Source organism: Miscanthus floridulus, chromosome 2 (genome assembly GCF_019320115.1).
Source record: "Miscanthus floridulus cultivar M001 chromosome 2, ASM1932011v1, whole genome shotgun sequence".
NCBI lineage: Eukaryota > Viridiplantae > Streptophyta > Magnoliopsida > Poales > Poaceae > Miscanthus > Miscanthus floridulus.
This window is the reverse complement of record NC_089581.1, coordinates 152,129,451-152,155,579: the sequence shown is the minus strand read 5'-3', so window position 1 is coordinate 152,155,579 and position 26,129 is coordinate 152,129,451. Positions and strand designations below refer to the sequence as shown.

The 26,129-nt window shown below is 43.0% G+C and overlaps 1 protein-coding gene and 1 pseudogene across 5 annotated transcripts; both read left to right on the top strand.

Moving 5' to 3' along the window:
• The first annotated feature begins 339 nt into the window (after positions 1–339).
• Positions 340–7,569, top strand: LOC136540136 (uncharacterized). 5 transcript variants are annotated; one of them, XM_066532133.1, is made up of 11 exons: positions 367–486; positions 805–943; positions 1,438–3,816; positions 4,156–4,285; positions 4,371–4,456; positions 4,592–4,836; positions 5,244–5,330; positions 5,421–5,520; positions 5,700–6,241; positions 6,744–6,789; positions 6,875–7,569. In XM_066532133.1, exons 2-11 carry the CDS (start codon positions 887–889, stop codon positions 6,980–6,982), a joined length of 3,780 nt encoding a protein of 1,259 aa, XP_066388230.1. In that variant the 5' UTR covers positions 367–486; positions 805–886; the 3' UTR covers positions 6,983–7,569. The 5 variants fall into 5 exon arrangements, with proteins under 5 accessions (XP_066388229.1, XP_066388232.1, XP_066388228.1 ...); XM_066532132.1 differs by lacking the exon at positions 805–943 and having other exon boundaries at positions 340–486; positions 1,438–3,810; XM_066532135.1 differs by lacking the exon at positions 805–943 and having other exon boundaries at positions 340–486; positions 6,755–6,789.
• Positions 7,570–9,372: 1,803 nt separating this feature from the next.
• LOC136540135 (protein PMR5-like) lies at positions 9,373–11,439 on the top strand (annotated as a pseudogene).
• The last annotated feature ends 14,690 nt before the right edge of the window (positions 11,440–26,129 follow it).

Below are 26,129 nucleotides of genomic sequence, written 5' to 3'. Positions count from 1 at the left end.
TTAGTTTATATATATCACTCAAATAACCAAAAAAAATCATTATAATAAAACAGCCAAAAGAACACAAATTTCCTATTAAGAAAACCAAACCTCACTTAACCCACCGTTTTTTAAAATAAAGAAAATACCACAAATTTAGGCGGATTCAACATAAATAAATCAGAAGACTTTACGCCCACGTTAATCAGTCCATAATGAGCGCATAATAAACGGCAGCGGCACCGCCTCCCAGCATCAGCAAGTCAGGAAACCTCCTCTCCTCTCTTCGCCCTCTACTCCTGCGCCTTCATTGGCTTCTCTTGGGTTGCTCCCCGTATCCCGGGCTACCTCGCACTGAACCCTACCTATCCCACCCACCCGTCCCAGCAGCCGCGCCCCGCAATGGCGCGCGGTGCGGCTAGAAAGCCGCGCCGCGAGTCGTCGCCCCCTGCCGCAGCCGCCGCGGCACGCGACGGGAGGAAGCTCCTCTTCGGCGAGTTCGTCGAGGTGACCGCCATCCGTACCGCCGTTTGCGATGAGGTCCACCGCATTGGGGCTTGGCGATGGTCCGCGGGTGATGGGCTGGGTGCCTGGGTTTTCGATTTTATTGCATTTTCCAATGCTTGAGGCCACACCGCCCATGATCAGGGTCGTGACCAGGCGATTCTCGGTTAATCTTGATACCGCGCATTGGCCGTTCCGCGGCCGGGGATGATCGCGAGGCTATCCCGCCTATCCGGATGGTTATTGGTTAGGAATAGCATGCTTTTGTTAATCTGGGGTGAAGTGGGTGCTTAATTACATATTTACATGTATTCTTTTTAGTTGTTCTGCGGAGTTTATATTGGGTGGTTGGAGTGACCTTACCTTCCTCATGCGGAAATGCTGACAAGATTAGTAGAAGGTTATGCCACATAGACGGCTATCAAGTCGCAACAGCGATACGGCAGTGAGCCTTCTTTATGTACGTGCAAATAGTTCAGAATCTTGGCTTCTCGCTTCTGCCCTCAGTGAGTTCCGATAGTATTATTGACATCTAAGCAAAGTGCCTAATTGTGCGTAATTTGTATTATTTATATTTCTTCAATTCGATTTGCGGCTGATGCGAGTTACCTCTGTCTGTTGGCCATTGATGCCTGCCAATTGGGCAGCCTTGCATTAGTTAGCTAGGTAGGAATTACTTAAGTGTTATATCACTGTTTATTCTTTTATGATCCAATTTGTTGCATGCATGGATTGAATTTAACCTGTCAATGAACCACTAATGTTCTACTACCCCTTTTAACACACCGCTTGTGTTCGCTTCAGAATTCCAATGTGTTTCATTGTTTTTGTGACTTGCTGATGATTATGGGATATGCCAACCCCTGGTTTTCTTTTTGCACTGTCACTATGTCTGCCCTCACACTGTGGGATGGAAGTGTCCGAGTTATTCACTGACATCTTTCTATTCTGTAGGTGTTGAGTTGTGATCCAGGGCTATGTGGCTCCTGGCATAAGGCTGTTGTTATTGGTATCCAGGAAAATGCTCGCACCGTAAGATATACTGATTTCATTGATGAAAATGGATCGCCCCTTGTTGAGAATGTTCAAGTGTCAGATGCCATTGATGGCAAGTCAAGCATGCCTGAGCAAGTCATTCGTGGCAATGTTAGGCCAATGTGTCCACATCAACGGCTGCAGGTATCTCATGCAAGCTATGGACTCTGTGTTGATGCACTCATAGAAGGTTCCTACTGGGAAGGTGTTATTGCTGATCATGCTGAAGGCTCTATGGAAAGGAAAGTCATTTTCCCTGATGAAGGTGATGAATGCACTATCGAAGTCGATCAGCTACGTCTTACTCAAGACTGGGATGAAGTTACAGGGAAATGGAAACCACGTGGAATCTGGTTGTTTCTGCAGATGATTTTGTCACATGAAGAGAGAGATGGTTTACCTGTGTCAGTCAGGCAGATATGGTTTGACTTAAGATCCAAACCTTCTTTTAAGACTGATGCCAAAATGTGGATGCGTGGAACAGAAGAATTTTGGGAGAGATCACTTGCAGATCTCATTGCTGAATTGTGGTCTCTATGTGGCAAGCCTACCCTAGATGGATATCAAGTGGAAGCAGTCTTTCAGAAGGACAAAGTTGAGACCACTGTCTTGGATAAGCTGGATCCATCCCAAGCATTATCAGAATACATCTCATGCTATCGCAATAATAATAGGAAAAATGCTCTTATCAAAAAGGAGTTGGCAAAGCAACACCTTAAATCTTTAGGATGGACCTTTCTGGATGACCATCCTAAGAACAAGTTTTACATCTCACCTGATGGTAAGCGGTTCCCATCTTTTCTAGGAGCATGCCAGGCGTGTTTGGCTGCAAAAGAAGCAAATGATTGCCAAGATGATTATACAGAAAATTTGCATCTAGACAGTATTAGTGTGGTGCACAAGAATGCATGCTACAACCCGATGCGCATGGATCTTGCCTTGATAAAGAACAAGTCCAATGATAAATGGATCACGACTCCAGGATCTTGGGAGTTGGTTCAACTCGATGCTGAATTTTCCCCACAGATAGTTTCTCTTCTTGCTAGTTACCAAGATGGCACTACTGTTCTACAGAGGAGCATTGACAGAACTCTGAGTGTGAAGCTGAAGAAGCATCTACTGGCATTGGGTTGGAGTATTAAGTTCAGAACTGATGAAATTATGCTAGGAAATGGCCATCACAGACATATTCCGAGATACCGGTATGAGTCACCTGATGGGAAGACTTATGTTTCTATCATTCAGGTAATATGCAGCTTGATAGTTGGAGGCGTTAAACAAGATATAATAACTGACAGACACAACTATCAGACAGCACCAAAAGGTTTTCATTCGACAGTGTCAACTGACCTGGCAAGGCTCAGTAAACGTAAAAGAAGGGATAAATCTGATGCCCTTGAAAAATACATAGACTATATGGAAGCTGATAAGAAAAATTCCAGGAGGAGGAAACTGTTGAGATCAAATGCTAAGAAGTTTCTCAAATCTGCTGGGTGGAATTTTTGGTTAAAGCAAAAGTCTAGAAACAAACTGGAGTTGAGGTATGATGCTCCACATGGCAAGTCTTACAACTCTCTAGTGGCAGCATGTAAGGGTTACCTGGAAAAAGGATATCAGGAGGACAATGACGCAGACATTGAAATCGCCCACCATGGTTCTGCTGATGGTTCTATGCATCCATCAAAGTTGGTAGCACTCAGTGGCGATTCAAGTAAAATGCAGGGTATGCCTGTTGTGGACAGATGTAGCAACATGTTTACCTTGTCTGCACATCATGGAAAATGTAGGAAAAGAAAATCATCTTCAATTTCTTCGGACAGAGCACAATATCTTCGTTCAAGACATGGACAGATCCTTTCAAGTGAGCATCGTGTGAGGACAGTTTTGTCTTTGTTGGTAAAGAAAAAAATTGTGGTACCAGGGTATAAGGTTACATATAAGCAAAGTGATGGACCTGGGATAAAGGAAGGTTCCATCTTCAGAGGTAGAATAAAATGCATGTGTTGTAATGAAATATTCACTGTGGAGAATTTTGAGGTTCATGCTGGGAGCAGTACACCATTACCTTTGGCTCATATGTTTTTAAAGGATGGAATGTCCCTATCACAGTGTTTAGTTGAATTCATGGGTGGAAACAAGCCCAGAGATCCACATCCACTGCATGTACGCTTGAAGGGAAAAAATTCTGATCTGGAAAGTGATTCAATATGCTCTGTGTGCCATGATGGTGGGGATTTATTACTTTGTGACAATTGCCCATCATCTTATCATCATGATTGTGTCGGTTTGGAGGTAGAGGTACTCCATTATCCTATTCGAGTGAATTTATTTACTTAGTCTCGAGTTTCTATCTGCTGGTACCTCTATTGTTGCAACTTGAAAACTTCCAGTAGGTAGCCTGGTAACATGACAGTTTTAGCCTTCCATTGGCTTTAGTTATATGGTTGTTGGTTTTTGATGAATATATTCTTGCTCAAGTGCCAATCCAGAACTTATGATCCCTTCTCTTTTTTGAGTATGATGAAGAGCATGTGCATCATATCATTGCTGTGTTTCTTCAGTTCTTATTTCTCCACAAGTTCTTCCTATTTGCACTTGCTTTAAGAAAGATATTTCAGTTGCATTCTGCTTTTGTAGGCCATTCCGGAAGGAAACTGGTATTGCCCATCCTGCAGATGCAGTATTTGTAACTTGAGTGATTATGATCCTGATACCAGCCAATTCACTGAGAAGACCATAGTGTACTGTGATCAGTGTGAACGGGAATGTATGCTTATTTCAACATTTATGTATAAAATGTTCCAGATTTTCATTTTGTGATTGCTGATTTCTTGTTCACTTTCTTTTGGTAGATCATGTCGGTTGCACTAGAAATAGTGACCATCAGCTTATCTGCCGACCAGAAGGTTGTTGGTTTTGCAGCAGGGGATGCTCAAATGTACGGTATTACTTGATAAAAAATGCTAACTTTTTACCTGAAATGACTTTAGAATATAATTTGAACTCATTCTTCTTATTATGATGTCTTTCAGACACCGAATGATTGATTCTGGTGTCCCATTCTATTGTGCAGGTATTTCAACATTTGCAAGAACTCATGGGGAAATCAGTTCCAACTCCAATCGAAAGCGTATCTTGTACTATCTTGAAATTTTGTAGAGGGAACGGCAGTGACCACGGTGATTATGATGATGAGATAATGGCAGACCATTATGGCAAGTTGTGCGTTGCAGTTGATATTCTTCATGAATGCTTTGTTACTATTATCGAGCCTCGCACACAGAGTGATATTTCTGAGGATATTGTCTTCAATAGAGAGTAAGTGCTTCTGGAAAATTTCCATGCATCTGGTTTTATTTCACTTTCAATGATTCTTGCACTAATTACTCTCATGAGATAGACTCTGAATATTCTAGAATAGTTGATGCTTTATTTGTATTACAAATAGTCGAAACATAGACCATTTTTATTAAAGTTTAGATGTTTTATACTGAATTGCTTAAATAGAGGTACACTAACTGTAGTTTTGCAATGCTCATCAGCAAATTTGTTCTCTTATTTTTCTGTCCCCTTTTCATCTTCCACATTCTGGAAATTTGTTGAAATACCTGTTGTTTGGTTACATCTATATTCATATTATAAATTTATAAATGTTTGATGTTTCTTTGGCCATTATTTATTGATCTAGTGTAGACTGCTGAGTAACTTCTGTATATGCTTCACAGATCAGAACTCAGACGACTAAATTTTAGGGGATTCTACACAATACTTCTCCAGAAAGGTGGTGAACTAGTATCTGTCGGCACTTTTAGGTAGTATAACCTTCACAATGGTTTTCCATAGTAATTGAACCTTTCATTAAGCATTTTGATCCATGTCTAGTTATTTCCTTTCCTGATTAGGATTTGCGGCCAGAAGTTTGCCGAGCTGCCTCTCATCGGTACAAGTTCTCCATACCGTCGCCAAGGAATGTGCCGACTTCTAATTAATGAACTGGAAAAGGTTTGTACTTGATATATTTTAAAATCATATGCAACAGTATTTTAGTTTAAATATTGTAACAAAAGCTTGTTTCGAAAAAAAAATGTAACAAAAACATTTCCATTTGATTCCTCAAATACTCCTGCCATTTCCATGGTGTTTGCTGAATAATTCACTTTCTTTTTTTTTCTTCTTACCAGTTGCTTTTAGACTTGGGGGTGGAAAGACTTCTATTACCGGCAGTTCCTGAACTTTTGGAAACATGGACATGCTCATTTGGTTTCACAGTTATGTCAAATTCTGATAGGCTTGAGTTGGCAGGGAATAGCATTCTCAGTTTCCAGGGAACCACCATGTGTCAGAAGATTTTAAATGTTGCACACAACATTTCACAAGATAAAAGTGTTCCATCAATGTCCAATTCTGAGAGAATGGGGTTGGCAGAGAACATGGTGGTGAAGAAGGTATTTGTTCCATTGACAGTGGAGCCAGACCATCAGGTTGATTTGACTGAGCTAGTAATGGAAATTGAGAATAACAGCAGCAAAGAGGGTATTTCTTCAATTGATCCTCTGACTAGTATGCCAGACCCTCAAGTTGGTCTGACAGTGGGGCCAGAGCTGGTACTGGTTAGTCAGGAAAACAAAGGTGAAGAGGGTATTTGTTTCATTGATGCTCCAACTTGCACGCCAGATCCTCAAGTTGGTTTAACAATGGACATTCATGAACAACCATATGTCAGGTAGGGTTTGTTCTATTGAGGTCAGATGGGGTTGGCTTATAAGAATTCCGTTTGTTCTTGCTTGACTGAACTCAAAGAGATAACATTGTAGAATTTGCAAATGCTATGTAGATTTGATACTAATAGACAAATAACCATTTATTATTGACCGAAACATAACCTGCAGTTATATTCTGTAAGACATTACATTCTCCTAGTTGGCAATCTGGTTTACTATCTATATTCACTTGGTGAGCCAGCATCTTGTTTATACTCCCTCCGTTCCAAATTGCAAGTCGTTCTGTCTTTTCTAGATACATAAGTTTGACTATGTATCTGGACATAATGTTTATCTAGGAACATAGTAAAAGCTATGTATCTAGAAAAGGTATAATGACTTACAAGTTGGAATCGAGGGAGTAACAATTAGTGATTTCTTTAGTAACTTAATTAAGAATAATTATTTACTACAATCTTTAACATATTTTTTCTTTACTTGGTACTGATTGTGCTCCATTTCTAGTGCTGGTGCAGATCAGTGCAACCAGAATTGCACTTCGAATATAACAGTACGTATATGCTCTGAGTAACTTCCTGATTATTTCTTGGGTAGCTGCTTGTGTTGCTTATGATAACGCTCCCTACATTTTGCAGCCTAACACAGCTTCAGGATTGAAATACAAGTTCTCAGGAAAATGCTATGAGCGGGTAAAAAAGGGCGCTCGCCCAAGGAATGTCTGGCTTAGAGTCTCGACCAAATAATAACCAAGGGTGGGTCCACTAGAGCTTTGGATGAAGGATGCTAAACTTTCATGCAGTAAGCTTTCAGCCATCGCCTTGGCGTTGAGTGCGAGTTGAAATTAACCTGACCTGGTTACGGAAGCGAGTGAATGTGTATTCTCCATGGTGTAAATTAAGGACTATCGAGCTGTTAACATACTGTCCAGCTACAAGGAAAATGAGACTATGTTGGAGCAATTTCTGGTGATGGTTTTACCCTGATCTGTAGTATTATCAGTTCTGTCGCCATACTGTTCATTGGCTGCAAACTGTATGCAGTTCCTTTTGTTTGACTAGACATTCGCATGGAGCTCAGCCTGAGCCTGTTGCTGATCCTGCACATGTGATCGATCAGGGGCCCTCAGGCTCGTTAAGTCACAAAGAGGTTAAGAGGGAGTAAAAATGGTTAGTGGTCTGTTTCTGGTGAGTTGGTGAGGGTGATGAGAGAAATTCTTATCCAATCCTGTCACGGCAACAGAGCTGCTCCAACAAGCACACAGCAAGGAGTAGGAGAAAGCCGGGATGTACAGTACACCCTTTCATAGTAGTACTCCTGTATTAGACTTAAGCTGTATAAACGAGCTGCAATTTTCTTAGCCTGAGACTCGTAAGACCCCGCCTCCGTACCTGAGATCAGTCTGATTCAAATCTCTGGGGGTGTTTGGTTCCAGGGACTAATTTTTAGTCCCTGTCACATCGGATGTTTGGACACTAATTTGGAGTACTAAATATATTCTAATTACAAAACTAATTACACAGATGGAGACTAATTTACGAGACGAATCTATTAAGCCTAATTAATCCATCATTAGAGTATATTTACTGTAGCACCACATTGTCAAATCATGCACTAATTAGGCTTAATAGATTCGTCTCGCAAATTAGTCTCCATCTATGTAATTAGTTTTGTAATTAAAATATATTTAATACTCCAAATTAGTGTCCAAACATCCGATGTGACAGGGACTAAAAAAAATAGTCCCTGGAACCAAACACCCCCTCTGTGAACTGCTCATGTCGCCTGTCTGATCTCGCCAGTGGTTACAGGTGGCGTCTGAGGCGGCGATCCTTTGGCGTGGGTTATCCAGTTGGTGGTGTCCAGCGTTGGTGTTAAACAAGTGGAATATGGCGGCACTTTTGCGGTGCACGGCATTGGCGGTTCTTCTTTCTTCTACTTGTTTTGGTCATTCGGTGGCGTGTGGCGGCGGCGCATCTCTTCGTGCCTGTGGCAGTGTTTGGCGGCGGGGATTCTCCGGTGGCTTTGGTGAGCTGATCTCCTTCGGATCTGCGTATCTTATTCACAAAGGGCAAACCATGTCCAAGCACAATCGCATAATACCTCCCACGAGCATAACATGCAACATTAGCAAATTCACTACACTACCATGAGTGTATAGAGTCGCCATAATATCACAACATATATAAGCAAACACATATGCATTACCTATACACAAATTTCAATCACTTTGCAATGCTAATTTTATCTCAAACCAAATTTTGATCAAACTTAAAAAAATGACTTAAAAAACGAGATATGCAGCCACTGGTTACACAGTAAGTATATTCCATTTCCAAGAAAGCACGAATTCCATGGCTTCAAATCTCGGGGGAATTTCATGTGTGCCATTAAAAAAGATCGCAATGCTCTGTGTGCCTCTGGAAAAGTTCAGCGGTTTTCAGTGTCACTACTCCAACTTTTTCGTGTCCTCCATGCCACTTCCGTCAGTTTGTGCTCTAACGCCGTCAAACTACAGGTGTGAATAGACGAAAATAACCTTAAGTCTAAATATGTTATTAATTTTTTTAGCATCTTAACGACTTTAAATGAAAAAACTCAAAACTAGAAAGTTATAGATCTAGTCGAGATCTATAATTTTCATATAAAAAATATTTTCATTTAATTCCGCAAAAAAATGATTTGATATGATTAATATATCTTAGAAAAATCATATTATTTTTTTATGGAATTTAATGAAAATAATTTTTATATGAAAATTATAGATCTCGACGAGATCTACAACTTTCTAATTTTGAGTTTTTTCATTTGAAGTCGTTAATATGCTAAAAAAATTAATAACATATTTAGACTTAAGGGTATTTTCGTCTTTTCACACATGCAGTTTGAGGCGTTAGAGCTCAGGACACGAAAAAGTTGGAGTAGTGGCGCTGAAGACCGCTGAACTTTTTCAGGGCATTACGATCTTTTTTTTAATGGCACAAGGGAAATTGGGATGTTCCTACAACGACGTACGCCAAAGGGCAAACCGATCGACCAAGGAATCCACGGATTCCATACGAGTTGCGCGAACTCCAAAGGTGATATGATCTCGAACACGCTCACGTGAACTCCAGTCGGTCTAGCTAGCGGCAAATTTTACCCTCAAATGCACACCTCCTCTTCAATTGAACTCCTGACAATTAGCAGCGCAGCTAGATAGATTACTCGCAGAGGCGACGGGTTACTCGCAGCTGGACTCGTGATTACACGTACGATTAATTGAGCAGCAGCATAAAGGGGCCATTCAGAAAGGCGGCTTTGCCTCCGTTCTCTCTTTTCTTTGCCACGATGCTGCCGTCCTGCAGGAAGAGTGCTGCCCTCGCCGCCGTTGCGTTGCCTTCCTCCGTGCTCCTGCTCCACGCCTGCTTCTCTCTTCCGGCAGCCTCGGCGCTCTCCGTCGGGCTGGCGCGGCGCCACCGGCACGACGCCGCGCCCGGGCTGGCCGCCGGCTGCGACGTCTTCAGTGGCAGCTGGGCCCTCGACGACGGCGGCGGCTCATCGGCGGCGTACACCGGGTACAACTGCCCGCTCATCGACGCAGAGTTCAATTGCCAGCTCTACGGCCGCCCGGACTCCGACCCGGTACGTCTGGAAGCCGGCCGGCTGCGAGCTACCGAGGTACGTGCGTGGCAGTGAGCGCCAACCATGCCTCATGAACCCACGGCGACAGACACGCGCCTGCATGCGTGCGTGATAGACTGATTACTTGTATTGTATACATATATCAGGTTCGATGGAGCGGACTTCTTGACGCGGATGAAGGGGAAGACGGTGATGTTCGTGGGCGACTCGCTGGGCCGCAACCAGTGGGAGTCGCTCGTCTGCCTGCTGCACGCCGCCGCGCCGCAGTCGCCGGCGCAGCTCGTCTCCGCGGACCCTCTGTACACCTACAAGTTCCTGGTATGTTATGTACATGTACCATGCGGCGTGCATGATAATTCAGAGCTTGGCCGAAGAGATTAATTAGGCCAAATCTAATCTAAATACGTTGTTGGAGCATCAGGAGTACCAGGTGACGGTATCCTTCTACCGCGCGCCGTACCTGGTGGACATCGACGTGGTCCAGGGGAAGCGGGTGCTGATGCTGGACGACATCTCCGAGAACGCCGAGGCGTGGCGCGACGCCGACGTGCTCTCCTTCAACTCCGGCCACTGGTGGACGCACACCGGCTCGATGCAGGGGCACGCACTGCACAAATCTATTCGTGATAATCCCTCCAGTTTTGTAGAATTTGCTCTGAAAATGTGCGCGGTGGATGGATGCAGGTGGGACTACATGGGCGAGTCTGGCCGATACAACGAGGACATGGACCGCACGGTGGCATTCCAGCGCGGCCTCACCACCTGGGCCAACTGGGTGGACCTCAACCTCGATCAAGCCAAGACCCGTGTCTTCTTCCAGTCCATGTCGCCCACGCACTACAGCTATTATTCTCACCCGTGAGTCCGTGACTCCACGAGCCATCCCTTTCTGTGCACTGCCACGCTAGCGGCGTCCTGTCCAGACGCGCATATGCATGTACATGCACGTGTCGTGTTTTTTTTTTTATCATTCAGTTCATTCATTGTTTTTCGTTTCGGCCTTTTTGTGCTGTGATCTCTATCAGCTCGAAGGAATGGCCCAACCCGGTATCGAAGAACTGCTACGGCGAGACGGCACCGGTGACTGGGCTCAACTCGACCGGCCAGGCCTCGGGCCAGGACCAGGTGATCCAGGCCGTGCTGCGGGGCATGAAGAGCCCCGTGCGTCTCCTCGACATCACGGCGCTGTCGGCGATGCGGAAGGACGCGCACCCATCGGTGTACAGCGGCGACTTCTCGCCGGCGCAGCGTGCCAACCCTGGCGCCGGCTCCGTCGACTGCAGCCACTGGTGCCTCCCCGGCCTCCCGGACACCTGGAACCAGCTCTTCTACACACTCCTCTTCTACAAATAGTAGTGACACTGACATAGGCACATACTCCGCCACTGGGCACATAGCAAGTCATCCACCCGTACAACTAGCACAACAGCTCGCTAGCCATGTTGTCACAAACCATTTGATTTTTTTTCGGTGTGTGTAAACTGTAAAGCTAGTGTGACGTTGTATCACAGGAGTATGTACACAATAGTTGGCGGGAGAAATGCGTCGATAACGTTTCCATTGGAGTGAAGAACTACAATCTCGGCATCATTTGATCTCCTTTATTCACATGGCATTTGTACAATTGTACTCCACGTACCCCATTTTTCGCAATAGTTGATCTACTGTGCTTTGCATGCAACAAGCTACGTACCCTAGACCACTTATAAATTTAAGGGCATGTTTGGTACCGATTCTCGAACGGCTCCTGAAGCTATTTTTAGACGATGCCAGCCAGACTACTCCCTCCTAGAAGCGCCGGATTTCACGCTCTCTATAGCGGCAAGCATTTGAAGGAGCCGAAAAAACGAGCTTCACCTTGCTCCTCCTTCGCGCTCGCGGGCCCGGGCGAAATTGCCCCTTCTCTGTGCACGTCAGCAACAACAGAGCGGACGACGAGTGGGGCTGGGGCGGAGGCGTCGGTGGGCTAGAGCCCGGAGCGTCGGCGTCGGGACCAAGGCGGAGCAACGCCGCCGAGAGTCGAGGCGGGGCCGCAGGGCCGGTGGCGCCAGAGGAAGCTTGGAGCAGACTGGCGCTAGGGCAAAGCAGCGCCATCGAGGTGGGGGTGCAAGACCACCGATGTGCGGAGCGGTGCAGTCCACAGGGCTGCCAGGGCGTGACGTCGTCGATGTAATATACAGAGTTATGAGATCCAACCCTTCTCTCGCTAGAGGCGAATTGCTGAAGGGGGTGGATAGGGTCGAGGAAATAGGGGAACTAGTGGCAGACCCAAGGCCCAATAACCCTGGGCGCCCACTCGGTTCCTACGTCGGCGCACCTTGAGGTATTCATCACATCACACTCCACAACAAGCTTTAAAATACATGATCTCATTTGCGTCTTGAGATTCACCTAGGTTCTGCTCGAATGCTGAGTCTGCTGCAACTAAGGGGAACTAAGTGGCCATGGATCAATGAGGGGCTCTTTGAGGACTGGTTTCTCACCGTTGTCCGATTCTCCCGGTTGACATTGTTTATATACCATCAACGTTTGGCTATTTTTTTGCAGTGTCCAGCTGATAGCTTTTCTTTTCGAAGAAACTCTCAACTGCTAAATGCAAAAAGGGAGCGACGTTTTTCAGTTGGAGGGGGTAAGAGGGCAATGTTGATTCCTGTTTCACTACGTAAAAAACGGTTTGTAGCAACGGAATAATTTTTTTTGTAGGGGCGGCTGGTGATGGAGCCGCCCTACAGTGGCATGCTCGGGAGCCCAGAGACCAGCCGCCCCTACAAATGGAACAGCAGGGGCGGCTGGTCATACGAGCCGCCCCTACAAATGGGTTGGATTTGTAGGGGCGGCTGGTGATTGAGCCGCCCCTACAAATGCCCGCGTATAAATACCTCCAATTTGTAGGGGCGGCTCTATCACCAGCCGCCCCTACAAATGACCCACATATAAAGCAAATTGCAGCACCTTCTTCCTCCTCGGGTCACTCACTCCAACCCGTGAAAGAAAGGTGAGGAGGCTTTGGGCACCTCCCAAAAATTGCTCTACTAAGGGAGAAGGTTTTGATCTCAAATCCTTTGGTGGAGAGGTTGTAAACGGTAAGAAAATGCTATTCCACATTTTTTTGAAGTTTTAATGGTTGGTTAGTGAGTAATTAGAGTTTTGCTTTTCTCTCTCTTCTATGGTGCTTAAGCTACTTATGAAGCAAATTAGACCCAAGTTTTGAATGTACTAGGGTAAATTAGGGAGGGAAACAAGATCATACCCTTATTTGGTCCATGTTTCTTGATTTTAGTGAACAATTAGTTAGTTTTATGGATGTTTCATGTGCATGTAGATCTAGATCTAGGGTTTGATTTTTTTTATTAATTTCGGTTTTGTAAATTTGTGTTTGATGAAATTAGACTAGGGTTTGCATGAAAGATATTGGGTAAAATATAATTATTGCTAATTGTTGTCTTTGAAATTGTTTATTGTAATCAACAAATATGTATTTTAATTATTTATGGATAAATGGACCATTAATTAATTTTCTTCTACCATGGTGTGTTTGTATGCTTCATGTAATTATATTTGATTTATATTCATATATATCTGAAGTATATACAATTATTCTCAAGTAATTATTAATTTGATTCAATTTTATATATATCTGAATAAGTAGTCCTTTATGTTTGTTTTGTTGTTGTTGTAAAAGATGGAGTACATGAACTCTTGGATGTATGGTTCGTTAAGGTTCAAGGCAGGTTTCCGTGAAGAGGTGGATAAATTTATTGAGGCCGCAAAGAAGCATGCAACGACATTGACAGAGAATAAGGATACAATTATTTGTCCCTGTAAAGATTGCAAGAACCGTATGACATGGACAGATGTGACTATCATCAGATCACATTTGATTATGTGAGGATTTGTTGAGGACTACACGGTGTGGATTCATCATGGTGAAACGGTTATTGTTAACGACGAGGATGAGGAGGAATATGACGACGAAACCATAGAATCCCTATCCCAATATTCAGCAGAGCTTGATGCACGAATGGCTTCGGAGTTTGACAATGAACAAGGTGGTGATGCTGGTGGTTGGGATGGTAACGACGAAGGTGGTGCCAATAATGATGGTGGAGCACATGTCGGGGATGAAGATGATTTAGAGGACATGATTCGAGCCCTTGGACCAGAGATTTTACTAAATAGCCCAAAAGGTCTAGAAAATTTAGAAAGGGTGATAAAAGCATCGAAGGAGACTGTGTATGGTGTTGAAAAGGGTTGTTCGACACATTGGACATCGCTACGTTTTGTGCTTGAGCTACTCATCCTGAAGGCTAAGTACGGCTGGTCAGACTGTAGTTTCAATGATCTATTGCATCTCCTGTCATGGGTGCTGCCACAACCGAACTCAGTTCCCGCCAACACATACCATGCGAAGAAGGTCATAAGTCCATTGACAATGGAGGTTGAAAAAAATCCATGCATGCCCCAACCATTGTATACTTTTTCATAGCGAAACGTTCAAGTCACTAGATAAATATCCCCGGTGTGGGGCCAGCCGGTACAAGAACAATGACCTTTATGGTGGGGACGAAGCCTCCATGGGAAAAAGAGGAATAAGAAGGGTACAAAAAAGGTGGTACAAGAATCTCAGCCCCCAGAGGACACTCCATTAGGCAACGATGCAAAGCAGAGAAGAATTCCTGCCTTGGTAATGTGGTACCTGCCAGTGACCGATCGCTTGAGACGTATCTTCCTAAACCCTAAAGAAGCTGCACTCATGACATGGTGGGATGATGAGCGCAAGGTGAATGATGATAAGATTGCACACCCGGCTGATTGTAGTCAATGGCAAAGGTTCAATGAGAAGCATAAAGAATTTAGCGATGACCCAAGGAATGTACGGTTTGGCTTGAGCACCGATGGAATAAATCTCTTCAATGAGAGGATGAGTGACCACAGCACTTGGCTAGTGATCTTGACCATGTACAACATCCCAACGTGGTTGTGTCAGAAGAGAAAGTACCTTCTCCTCACTATTCTTATTTCTAGCCCTAAACAACCAGGCATTGATATAGACGTGTTCCTCGAGCCTTTGATGCAAGAAATGGAGAGGCTATGGAGGCATGGGGAGTCGATGTACGATGCATTCCGAAAGGAGGACTTCATATGTAGAGCAATAATATTTGTTACTACCAATGATTACCCCGCGCTGTTTGCATTGTCTAGATAGATCAAAGGGAAGACAGGATGCTTGGTTTGCTTGGATGGTACTACATGGGTGTACCTGGATGCATCCAAGAAGATAGTTTACCTAAGGAACCAATGCTTCTTAAAGACAAGTCACAAGTACCGCATCAAATTATTCTTTAGATTTTATGACAACACCCAGGAGATTAAACCCCCTCCAGAGAGACGTCATAATGGAGAACACGTGTACAGAATGGTGAAAAACATACGCGTCGTCTATGGAAAGAAGAATCTAGATGGGATGAACAGAGATAGAAGCACACCTCCTATTGAAGGCATACCTTTCAAGAAACAATTGATCTTCTTTCAGTATCTGCCTTATTGGCCAGACTTGGAGGTCCTCCATGCCATTGATGCTATGCACATGTAGAAGAATGTCTTTGAGAGTCTCATTGCTACCTTGATGGACACAGGCAAGTCAAAGGATGGTCTGAAAGCATGGAAAGACATGGTGTAGCTAAACATGATGCCATAGCTTCACCCGGTACCTGAGGCTAATGGAAAATACACTCTGCCCGCGGTGTGCTTCAACCTAACACCAGACGAGAAGAGAGTTATATGCACTTTCCTGAGGGGGTCAAAGTCCCCACTAGGTTTTCAGCAAATGTGAAAATTGTCATGTGATGCTGACAGTATTTCTACCTATTGCAATCTAGGCTATAAAGCTAGAGTTCTTGAAAATGGCCATTACCCGCATGTGCTACTTCTTTTCGAAGATCTCACAGAAGATGATTGGCAAGCAAGAGCTAAGTGACCTACATGAATTTGTGGTGGAGACACAAAACCAACTAGAGATGTGTTTACCTCCTGCTTTTTTTGATATAATGCCACATCTCATGATTCACATGGTTCATTAGATACAGGCGCTGGACCCTTGCTACTTGCATGAAATGTGGTCCTACGAGCGGTTCATGTCGGTTCTAAGTCGATACGTGCATAATCGAGCATACCCAGAGGGCTCCATGATAGAGGGTTACAGTACTGAAGAAGTCGTCGAGTGCTGTCAAGAGTACCTAAAAGTACAGAAAGGGATTGGTAAACCCGATTCTCGTCACAAGGGTAGGCTAGCTGGGAAGGGCACCAGTGGTAGAAAAGTGTTCATCGACTATGATTACAAAGAGATGAGTCGAGCGCATTACAGTGTCTTGCAGAGTACACAACTTATGCAACCGTACATTGATGAACACTTGGCTATCATTATGGTGGAGAGAAATGGTCGTTCAGATGATTAGGTCATGAAACAGCATAAGCAACAACTAACTACATGGTTGAAGGATCAAAACATACCACCTAGAGAAACCATAGACTCTATTACCATCAGTAGGTTGACGGAGGGGCCATCGACACAAGTCACATCTTGAAATGTTTATGACATCAATGGGTATACGTACTATACCCACGCAAAGGATAGTAAATATGTGAACCAAAACAGCGGCGTTCGAATAGAGGCTCTCGATGGATTGGGGTGAAAGATCCAATACTTTGGCATCATTAAAGAGATATGGGAACTTGATTATGGAAGGGATATAACGGTGGCCCTGTTTCGATGCCGCTGGATCAAACAACACCAACTGAACGAGATCGGATTAAGAGTCCTGGACCTCAAGAATCTAGGCTACCAAGATGACCCTTGGGTGCTCGCTTCACGTGTTGCACAAGTTTTCTGTATGTCTGACCCACAAAGTAACCTCCCCCCGAAAAAGAAGACAAAACACGTGGTTGCCTCCGAGAAACAGCACATTATCAGAGTTGATGGTGTGGACGATGTTGAAGCTTACAATAACTACGATGAGATACCGCTATTCACAGACTTTCTTAAAAAGATCAGTGTTGTGGAAAAGAACCTACCCAAAGACATATTGCCATAAAAACAAAAATGTGTCAAGGGGAAAGTCGTTACAGCGGACTAGCTAGTTGTTGAACGTGGAGTATTTGTGTAAGTGTGTGTTTGTAAGACTTTATTTATACATGCATGTGAGACTATATATTTATATATGTGTATAAGACTATATATTTATGTATGTGTGTGAGACTATATTTATGCATATATGTGAGACTACCCTTTACAATTTCCAGATGAATCTATTTCAACATCCACTTTATTACTACTAAAACTTTATGAAATCACTTAACACTTTATGAAATGAAGAAATGGCCAAAATAAAAGTAGGAGATAGTGACGTGTTCAATAACTTTTATATTAATCACCGTTACAGCTGAAATCATTTAGTGGTTGAAAATCAGATTTAAAGCTGTCATTTTCTGAAATTCAAAATTTGAACTGTCCAAATTTTGTCAAATAAAAAGATGACCAAAATAAAAGTTGTAGATAGTGATGTGTTCAACAACTTTTATATTCATCACCTTTACAGCTGAAATCATTTAATGGTTGAAAATTAGGTTTAAAGCTGTCATTTTCTAAAATTCAAAATTTAAATTGTTCAAAATTAGTGACAAAGATAGATGACTAGACTAAAATGATAGAGCATGATTTTAGAAAATTTTAGGAAAAAAACCATCACATTTGGAGTTAGTACGAGGAAGAAAACTAGTTACAAGTTTTAGCCACAGATTAAAAAGAGAAATCACACTTGTTCATCATTGATCATCATGAACAGTTGTGATTTTTCTTTTTAATCTCTGGGTAAAATTTATAACTAGTCTTTCTCCCTCGTACTAGCTCCAAATGTGATGATTTTTTCCTAAAATTTTCTAAAATCATGCCCTATCAAGTTACTGTGTTGATTTGATCATTCTTTTTATTTGATCAAGTTTGAGCAATTTAAATTTTCAAATTTTAAAAAATAACAAGTTCTAACGAGATTTTCAACCATTAAATGATTTCAGCTGAAAAAGTGATGAATACCAAAGTTGTATAACTCATCAAGATCTACAACTTTTATTTTGGTCATTTTTTCATCTGACAAAGTGATAGTAAACATTGTTCACAAATCAACATATCTCTCGTATAGTTCATGAAACTATGAGTCATATGTGAATTTGTGAACAATGTTTACTAATACTTTGGCACATGAAGAAGTGACCAAAATAAAAGTTGTAAATAGTGATGAGTTCAACAACTTTTATGTTCACGACTTTTATTGTTGAAATCATTTAAGGTTTTAAAATCTTGTTTGAAGTTGCCATTTATTGAAATTCAAAATTTCAACTGTTCAAATTTGGTCAAATGAAAAGATGATCAAAATAAAAGTTGTACATATTGATGAGTTCTACAACTTTGGTACTCATGAGTTTTTCAGCTAAAATCATTTACTCTTTCAAAAAATATTGTTTCAAGTTGAAATTATTTGAATTTTAAATTTTGAATCATTTAAACAAAGTCACGTGACAAGATGACCAAAATAAAAGTTATATATGTTGATGAGTTATAGAACTTTTATGTTTACAATATTTTCATTTTGGGTCATTTAATGTCCTAAAATTATAGTCGAAGTTTTAAAAATCAATTTTTTAAAATTCAAATTGTAGTCACATGACAAGATTGAGTTATGTTTGCAACTTTTATGACTACAATTGTTTTTATATATAATTGTGCATATATAGGATAATACAAAATATTATATATATTTACTTTGTGTTTTTGTGATTTAAAAAATATAGAATTAATAATTTAATAAAATAGAAATGTATTTATAGGGGCGGCTAGATCAGGAACCGCCCCTACAAATGCATTTGTAGGGCGGCTGGATCAGGAACCGCCCCTAAAAATGAATTTTTAGGGGCGACTGGTTCAGGAACCGCCCGTATAAATCGTCCTGAGTATAAAAACAAGGGCGCACGGGTGAAAATGTGCTGGGCGCTCTCTTCTTCCTCCCGATGCCGTCAGGCTACCCAAGTCACCCTTGTCCTCCTCGGCGGTAGCCGGCCCTCCGCACGGCGGCAGCCACCCTTGTCCTCCTCCTCTTACTTCTCCTCCTCCTCCTCCTAGTCCTCCACCACTCCCCTTCCTCCTCGCGACGCAAGGCAGCGGGTCGCAGCGGCGTGAACGACAGCCTAGGGTTTGGTGGTGGGTCATGGGTTTGGGTGCAGGCACGGGTGTGGGCCTAACCAGGTGGCAGGCGATGGCGCTGGTGGCGGTGGCCAGGTGGGTGTGGGCGGCCTCCTTCTACGACCTCACGCACCAGACGCGTGCCCTCGTCTAGCCATGGGTCACATGTCGGGTGCACCCCAAGACGGCTCGCGCTTGATATAGGTATGTCCTCCGTCTCCTCAGTCTCATCCCCTTTTCCATCCCCTTCTCCTCAGCCCATTTCCCTTGTTAGGGTTTGACCATACCGTGGAGGCGACGTCATCGGCTTCTACCGGCATCGAGAGAGAAGGTGGCAGCTGAAGGTCGTGAGGTGCTATCTTCTTCAAGATCTCAACACCATCTTGAGAAGGGCAATTTCTTTTCCAGGTCCGGCCGGATCCCTCCCTCGCTGCTCTCTATTGTTGTATTGCTAAATTCTTTGTTGTGCTATTGACCAAAGATTGCCGCTGAGAAAATTTAGCCGCTAGCCCCGTGGATATGTGTTGATGATGATTGATCTTTTTACTTGCATGGGCTAGTCTTAGATGCTTATTGCTAGATTGTTCTATCTGCAGTGTGAAAGGTCCTAATATGGCTAGAGGGGGGTGAATAGCCTATTTAAAAATCTACAAACCGACTAGGGCAATTTGATTAGTATAACAAATAGCAAAATGCAAACTTGCTCTAGCTCTACAAGGGTTGCAAGCCACCTATCCAACAATTCTAGTTGTTATGATCACTAGGCACACAATTTACTAGGTCACTACTCACTAAGAGCTCTCACAATTGCTACACTAAAGAGCTCCACTAGATGAACTTAATCCACAAAGCAAGCTCTCAATTCTAGCTATACTAAAGAGCTTGTTATAGCTAGTTTGGAGAAATGTAAATGAGTAAGTGAGGTGATTATACCGCCGTGTAGAGGAGTGAACCAATCACAAGATGAATACTTTATCAATCACCGGAAGAATACCAAAGGGCAAGAGACAATCAATTTTCTCCCGAGGTTCATGTGCTTGCCAACACGCTACGTCCCCGTTGTGTCGACCAACACTTGGTGGTTCGGTGGCTAAGAGGTGTTGCACGAACCTCGTCCACACAATTGGACACCGCAAGAACCTACCCACAAGTGAGGTAACTCAATGACATGAGCAATCCACTAGAGTTACCTTTCGGTGCTCCACCGGGGAAGGTACAAACCCCCTCACAATCACCGGAGATGGCCACGAACAATCACCAACTCATGCCAATCCTCCTCCACTGCTCCAAGCCGTCTAGGTGGTGGCAACCACCAAGAGCAATAAGTGAATCCCACAGCAAAACACGAACACCAAGTGCCTCTAGATGCAATCACTCAAGCAATGCACTTGGATTTTCTCCCAATCTCACAATGATGATGAAACAATGATGGAGATGAGTGGGAGGGCTTTGGCTAAGCTCACAAGGTTGCTATGTCAATGCAAATGGCCAAGAGAGTGAGCTTGAGCCAGCCATAGGGCTTTAAATAGAAGCCCCTATGAAATAGAGTCGTTGTACCCCTTCACTGGGCACAACACGGGGTGATCGGACGCTCCAGTCAGTTCGACCGGACGCAGGACCCCAGCGTCCGGTCGCCCGATGCTTGCCACGTGTCATCGGCTTCAAATGCCGATCGCCCGATCTCAACGGTCAAGTGATGACCGGACGTGTCAGTTAGAAAGTGACCGGACGCAGGACCCCAGCGTTCGGTCATTTCCAGTAAGGTTCCAAACACAAAATTTCACGACTAGACGTGTCTGGTCATGCTCGACCGAACTCACCCAGCGTCCGGTCACTCAACGTTTCCTCTGTGCGCCTCACGTCAGCGTACGTCAGCCCTGACCGAACTCAGACCATGAGCGTCCAGTCAGTTTACACGCCAGCGTCCGATCACAAGACCGAGACCGTGTGCTTACTGCTGTCACTGACCGGACTCTGAACCCAGCGTCTGGTCACTGCACCACCAGTGTCTGGTCACTCTGTGAACCCCTGTCTTTTCTGTATAGGGCACCGGTGGCACCGTCGGACTGTCCGCACTCTACGGACGGACACTCCGCCGGTGAAGTTTCTAACCATTGCTCAAATGTGCCAACCACCAAGTGTATCACCTTGTGCACATGTGTTAGCATATTTTCACAAACATTTTCAAGGGTGTTAGCACTCCACTAGATCCTAAATGCATAAGCAATGAGTTAAAGTATCTAGTGGCACTTTGATAACTGCGTTTCAATACAAGTTTCACCCCTCTTAATAGTATAGCTATCTAACCTAAATGTGATTACACTCGCTAAGTGTCTTGATCACCGAAACAAAATGGCTCCTACTATTTATACATTTGCCTTGAGCCTTTTGTTTTTCTCTTTCTTCTTTTCAAGTTCAAGCATTTGATCATCACCATGCCATCACCATCGTCATGATCTTCACCATTGCTTTATCACTTGGAGTAGTGCTACTTGTCTCATAATCACTTTGATAACTAGGTTAGCACTTAGGGTTTCATAAATTAACCAAAACCAAACTAGAGCTTTTAATCTCTCCCTTTTTGGTAATTGATGACAACCCTTACACAAAGATATGAATTAAGATTTAATTGAATCCATGTTGCTTGCCCAAGCATATTTACCATGTGTAAAAGAATATGGACAAGTTTTATGAACTCCAAATGGTAGCAATTGCTCCCCCTACATATGTGCTAAGAGTTTGGATTGTAGCTTGCACATATGCTTAGATAGGAAATATAGGAGACAATTTCTACCGTATGATGCTAAGCTATAAGAGATGGACCTTTGAAGCGTGATACCAATCATAGTGCACCAATATACCACCCTTAGCACCATTAGTAACTATACATACACAAAAACTAGAATACCCCATGAGATCAACATTACAAGCAAGGGTCTAGTTTCCATAAAATGAACATAAGTCTATTTACTTTAGCCTATGCATGCTAGTTTTTCATTTCACCATTCAAGCATATAACTAGCATACACCACATAAGCATGGATATTGAAATTTAGAACTTGTGCCATGCAAGCAAATATATGAAATGCGCATTTAAATGCAACATACAAGTTTATGAGCTTGCTCCCCCTACTTGTGTGCAATTTTTTTTATGATCCCCTTACAATGTCAATGTTTCATTTGTTTGCTCCTTCTATCTTACTATCTTTGTGAATTTCTCCCCCTTTGTCAACAATTAGTACAAAAGGTGAGCTCAAATTATAGATAGGTTGGGGTGAAACTATGTGAAATGAGAATCATTTTCCCAATTTGGTTCAATCTAGATTACTTATAAAAGATATTTAACTCGGTTTGATCCAAGGACAAGCTTCTTCACACCTCCAAATAAGGGTTATCTTGTACCATGTTGAGTTACACTTGTAGCTTATTTTCTAGATCAAACACTAGGTTTATAAGCCCACAAACATGTCATATGCTACCACTAGATCATTTCAAACATACAAGCAATAGTGGTACCATACAAGCATCAAATTCATTTGATTTTAATGAATGAACCTAGGACATGATAGGAATGACTAGATGCACTAAATAAGTCCTTAGCAATGGATGGATGACATGTCAATCAACTTTACCTTACTTTGCTCGAAGGAGAGGCATGTCATATAATGGGGGGTGCATCAACACATATTGGAGAAGTCAAGTATGTTCAATTCATTCCTTAGCTTGCAAAACCTCTTTTCATCAAGTGGCTTGGTGAAGATATCAACAAGTTGATCTTCGGTGCCCACACTCTCAATGCAAATGTCCCCTTTTTGTTGGTGATCTCTTATGAAATGATGGCAGACATCAATATGCTTTGTTATTGAATGTTGAATCGGGTTGTTGGTGAGCTTTACGGCACTCTCATTGTCACATAGCAATGGCACTTGCTTGAATTTAATTCCAAAGTCACTCAAAGTAGCCTTCATCCAAAGTAATTGAGCACAACAACTACCGACCGGAATGTACACCGCTTTGGCGGTTGAAAGTGCTACACTACTTTGCTTCTTTAATGACCAAGACACAAGTGATCTTCCCAATAGTTGACATGTGCCCGATGTGCTCTTTCTCACAACTTTGCATCCCGCATAATCGGAGTCCGAATATCCAATCAACTCAAATCTTGCTCCTTTGGGATACGACAATCCAATATTTTGTGTATGCTTCAAGTACCTCAATATTCTCTTTGTTGCTTTCGAATGACTTTCTCTTGGTGAGGCTTGGAATCTAGCACACATGCATACACTAAACATCACATCCGGCCTTGATGCGGTCACATAAAGTAGGCTTCCAATCATAGACCGGTACATCTTTTGATCCAACATGTTGCCACTAGCATCATTATCCAAGCTTCCACTTGTCCCCATTGGTGTACTAATAGCTTTACTATCATCTATTCCAAATTTCTTGAGCATGTCCTTGATATACTTGCCTTGACTCACAAATGTGCCATTCTTCATTTGCTTGATTTGAAGACTAAGGAAGTAGCTAAGCTCTCCAATCATGGACATCTCAAACTCACTTGCCATCATCTTGCCAAACTCCTCACAAAAATCTTGATTTGTTGACCCAAAAATGATATCATCAACATAGATTTGCATTACAAACAAGTCATTTCCAAGCTTCTTGGTGAAGAGAGTGGTGTCAACCTTTCCCATCTTGAATCCCTTAGAGAGTAGGAAATCTCTCAATCTGTCATACCATACTCTAGGTGCTTGTTTTAATCCATACAAAGCCTTTCTCAACTTGTAAATATGGTTGGGTGTCTTCTCATCTTCAAAACCAGGAGGTTGCTCAACATACACAAGTTCATTGATGTACCCATTGAGAAATGCACTCTTCACATCCATTTGGTACAACTTGATGTTGTGGGCACAAGCATAGGCTAACAAGATCCTAATTGCTTCCAATCTTGCAACCAGGGCATATGTTTCTCCAAAGTCAAGACCTTCAACTTGAGTGTAACCTTGAGCCACTAATCTTGCTTTGTTCCTTATTACTATCCCATCTTGATCTTGCTTGTTCCGAAAGACCCACTTGGTTACAATCACATTATGATCCTTAGGCCTCTCAACTAACTCCCATACTTGGTTTCTTGTAAAGTTGTTTAGCTCTTCATGCATAGCATTGAACCAATCAACATCCTTTAAAGCTTCATCTATCTTCTTAGGTTCAATGGATGACAAATGAGAAATGCTCACAAAATGAAGCCAATCTTGATCTAGTTTGCACACCTCTTGAAATATCACCAATGATAGTGTCCAAAGGATGATCTCTTGCAACATTGGTTGGTTGAAGCACTTGCACTTGATTGCTTGTGTCGCAGAACCGACCAATTTATAAGAATACAAGTATAATGGCAATCCGCAAGCGGTCGCACTGTCATACTTGAACCCATATAAACTCGGTAGTCCGTCGAGTACCACGACGGGTCTCGATAAACGATTTACAACAACCAAGATCGTACAGGATTCAACATACATGCCACATATTACATAAAGTTCACAGATACTTTTCATCATCAGAGTACGAATAAAAGTTATTACAAACCGAGTTTGATAAATAAAGCAGAAGCAAATAAGTTCAAAGATAAAGTTTCCAACATAGTTTGATACAGTGCCAAACCAGATCACGGTCCACAAAAGCAAAGATAGGAATTACTAAGGAAGCCTGCCCAAGGCTTACTCCTCATCCACAGCGGGATAGAAGCAACTCTTGCAATAACCATGATACACAGTGCCATCTGCAACAATGGGAAAATAAACCCTGAGTACGAGAAGGTACTCAGCTAGACTTACCCGTCATGAACCAGAAATAAAATGACTCCAAGGATTATGCAAGGCTGTATAAGTGGACGTAACTTGGCAACATTTTGCGAAAAAGGCAACTTACCCATTGAACAATTATAATTCCTTTATCAAGTTAATTATAACTATTTCTCTCTAGATTAGCAACTATCCTGTGCCAAACATGTGGTATATCATTTAGAAGCATACAATAGTAACCATAGCCGGTATTGAAATTCAAATTTTATCCGAACCATCATGTTTCATAACACATTTACTACGATGTTGGAGCTAGCCAAGTTTCTCACTATCCGGGAGAGACGGCGATTCGAATCAATTTCAACCAGCTGGGAGTTTATTCCTAACACAAACCCAGGTCTACCAGCCATGATAGCCTTAGGTCACCTTTGATACAACTCAGGTACACATTTCACGGGTCCGTACCGCGCCGCACAATCTGGAACACTAGATGCCAGGATGCTCAGGCCAAGCCTACCCTTGGGCTCAGTCTGATCGTTCCCCGGAAGGAGCGCACAACAGAACGGTTCCCGGCCTGAGTTGAATTACTCGGCTTCGCGGTCGGAATGAATTATCTGGCCAGCTAAGTGAGAGGCATGCGTTCAATCTTGTCAGAAGTTCCAACAACGGTACGGTCCTTGATCGACATAGACGGGGATAGATCCACACCCAAGACCTCCATGTCTTGTTGCTTTTCTATCGACATCCCGCCCGGTCTCCATTTACATTAACCATGGTTCTTTTCCACGATAACAATTATAACCAACCGTGCTCCGGTATCCACCTATCTCTCGTAGGTGACAGGAAATCACCCGACTTCTACCGGTCTAAGCATGGCTAAGCATATATTCGATCCTGGACCTATACCGGTTAAAGGTGTAATTTCTGGACAAGGAATGTACATGCATCAAGTGGTTTCATTCAACTCTTATAACCTAATGCATTAATCATAAATACGTAAGTAAACATTTGTAAATTACTGGGAGACTTATAATGCTCCGGGGCTTGCCTCGTAGAAAGGAAGTAGGGCGATGGTCAGGACACTCCGGAAGCTCTTCAGGGTTCTGCTCCACGCCTTCGGGAGCTGCGGCTTGCGGATCCTCCTGCGGGTTCCCTTCCTCTGCTTCTTCGAATTCCAGCAACGTGATCTCTTCCTCCGATCCTAGATGCATGAGTATGGTATGAGTATCACGA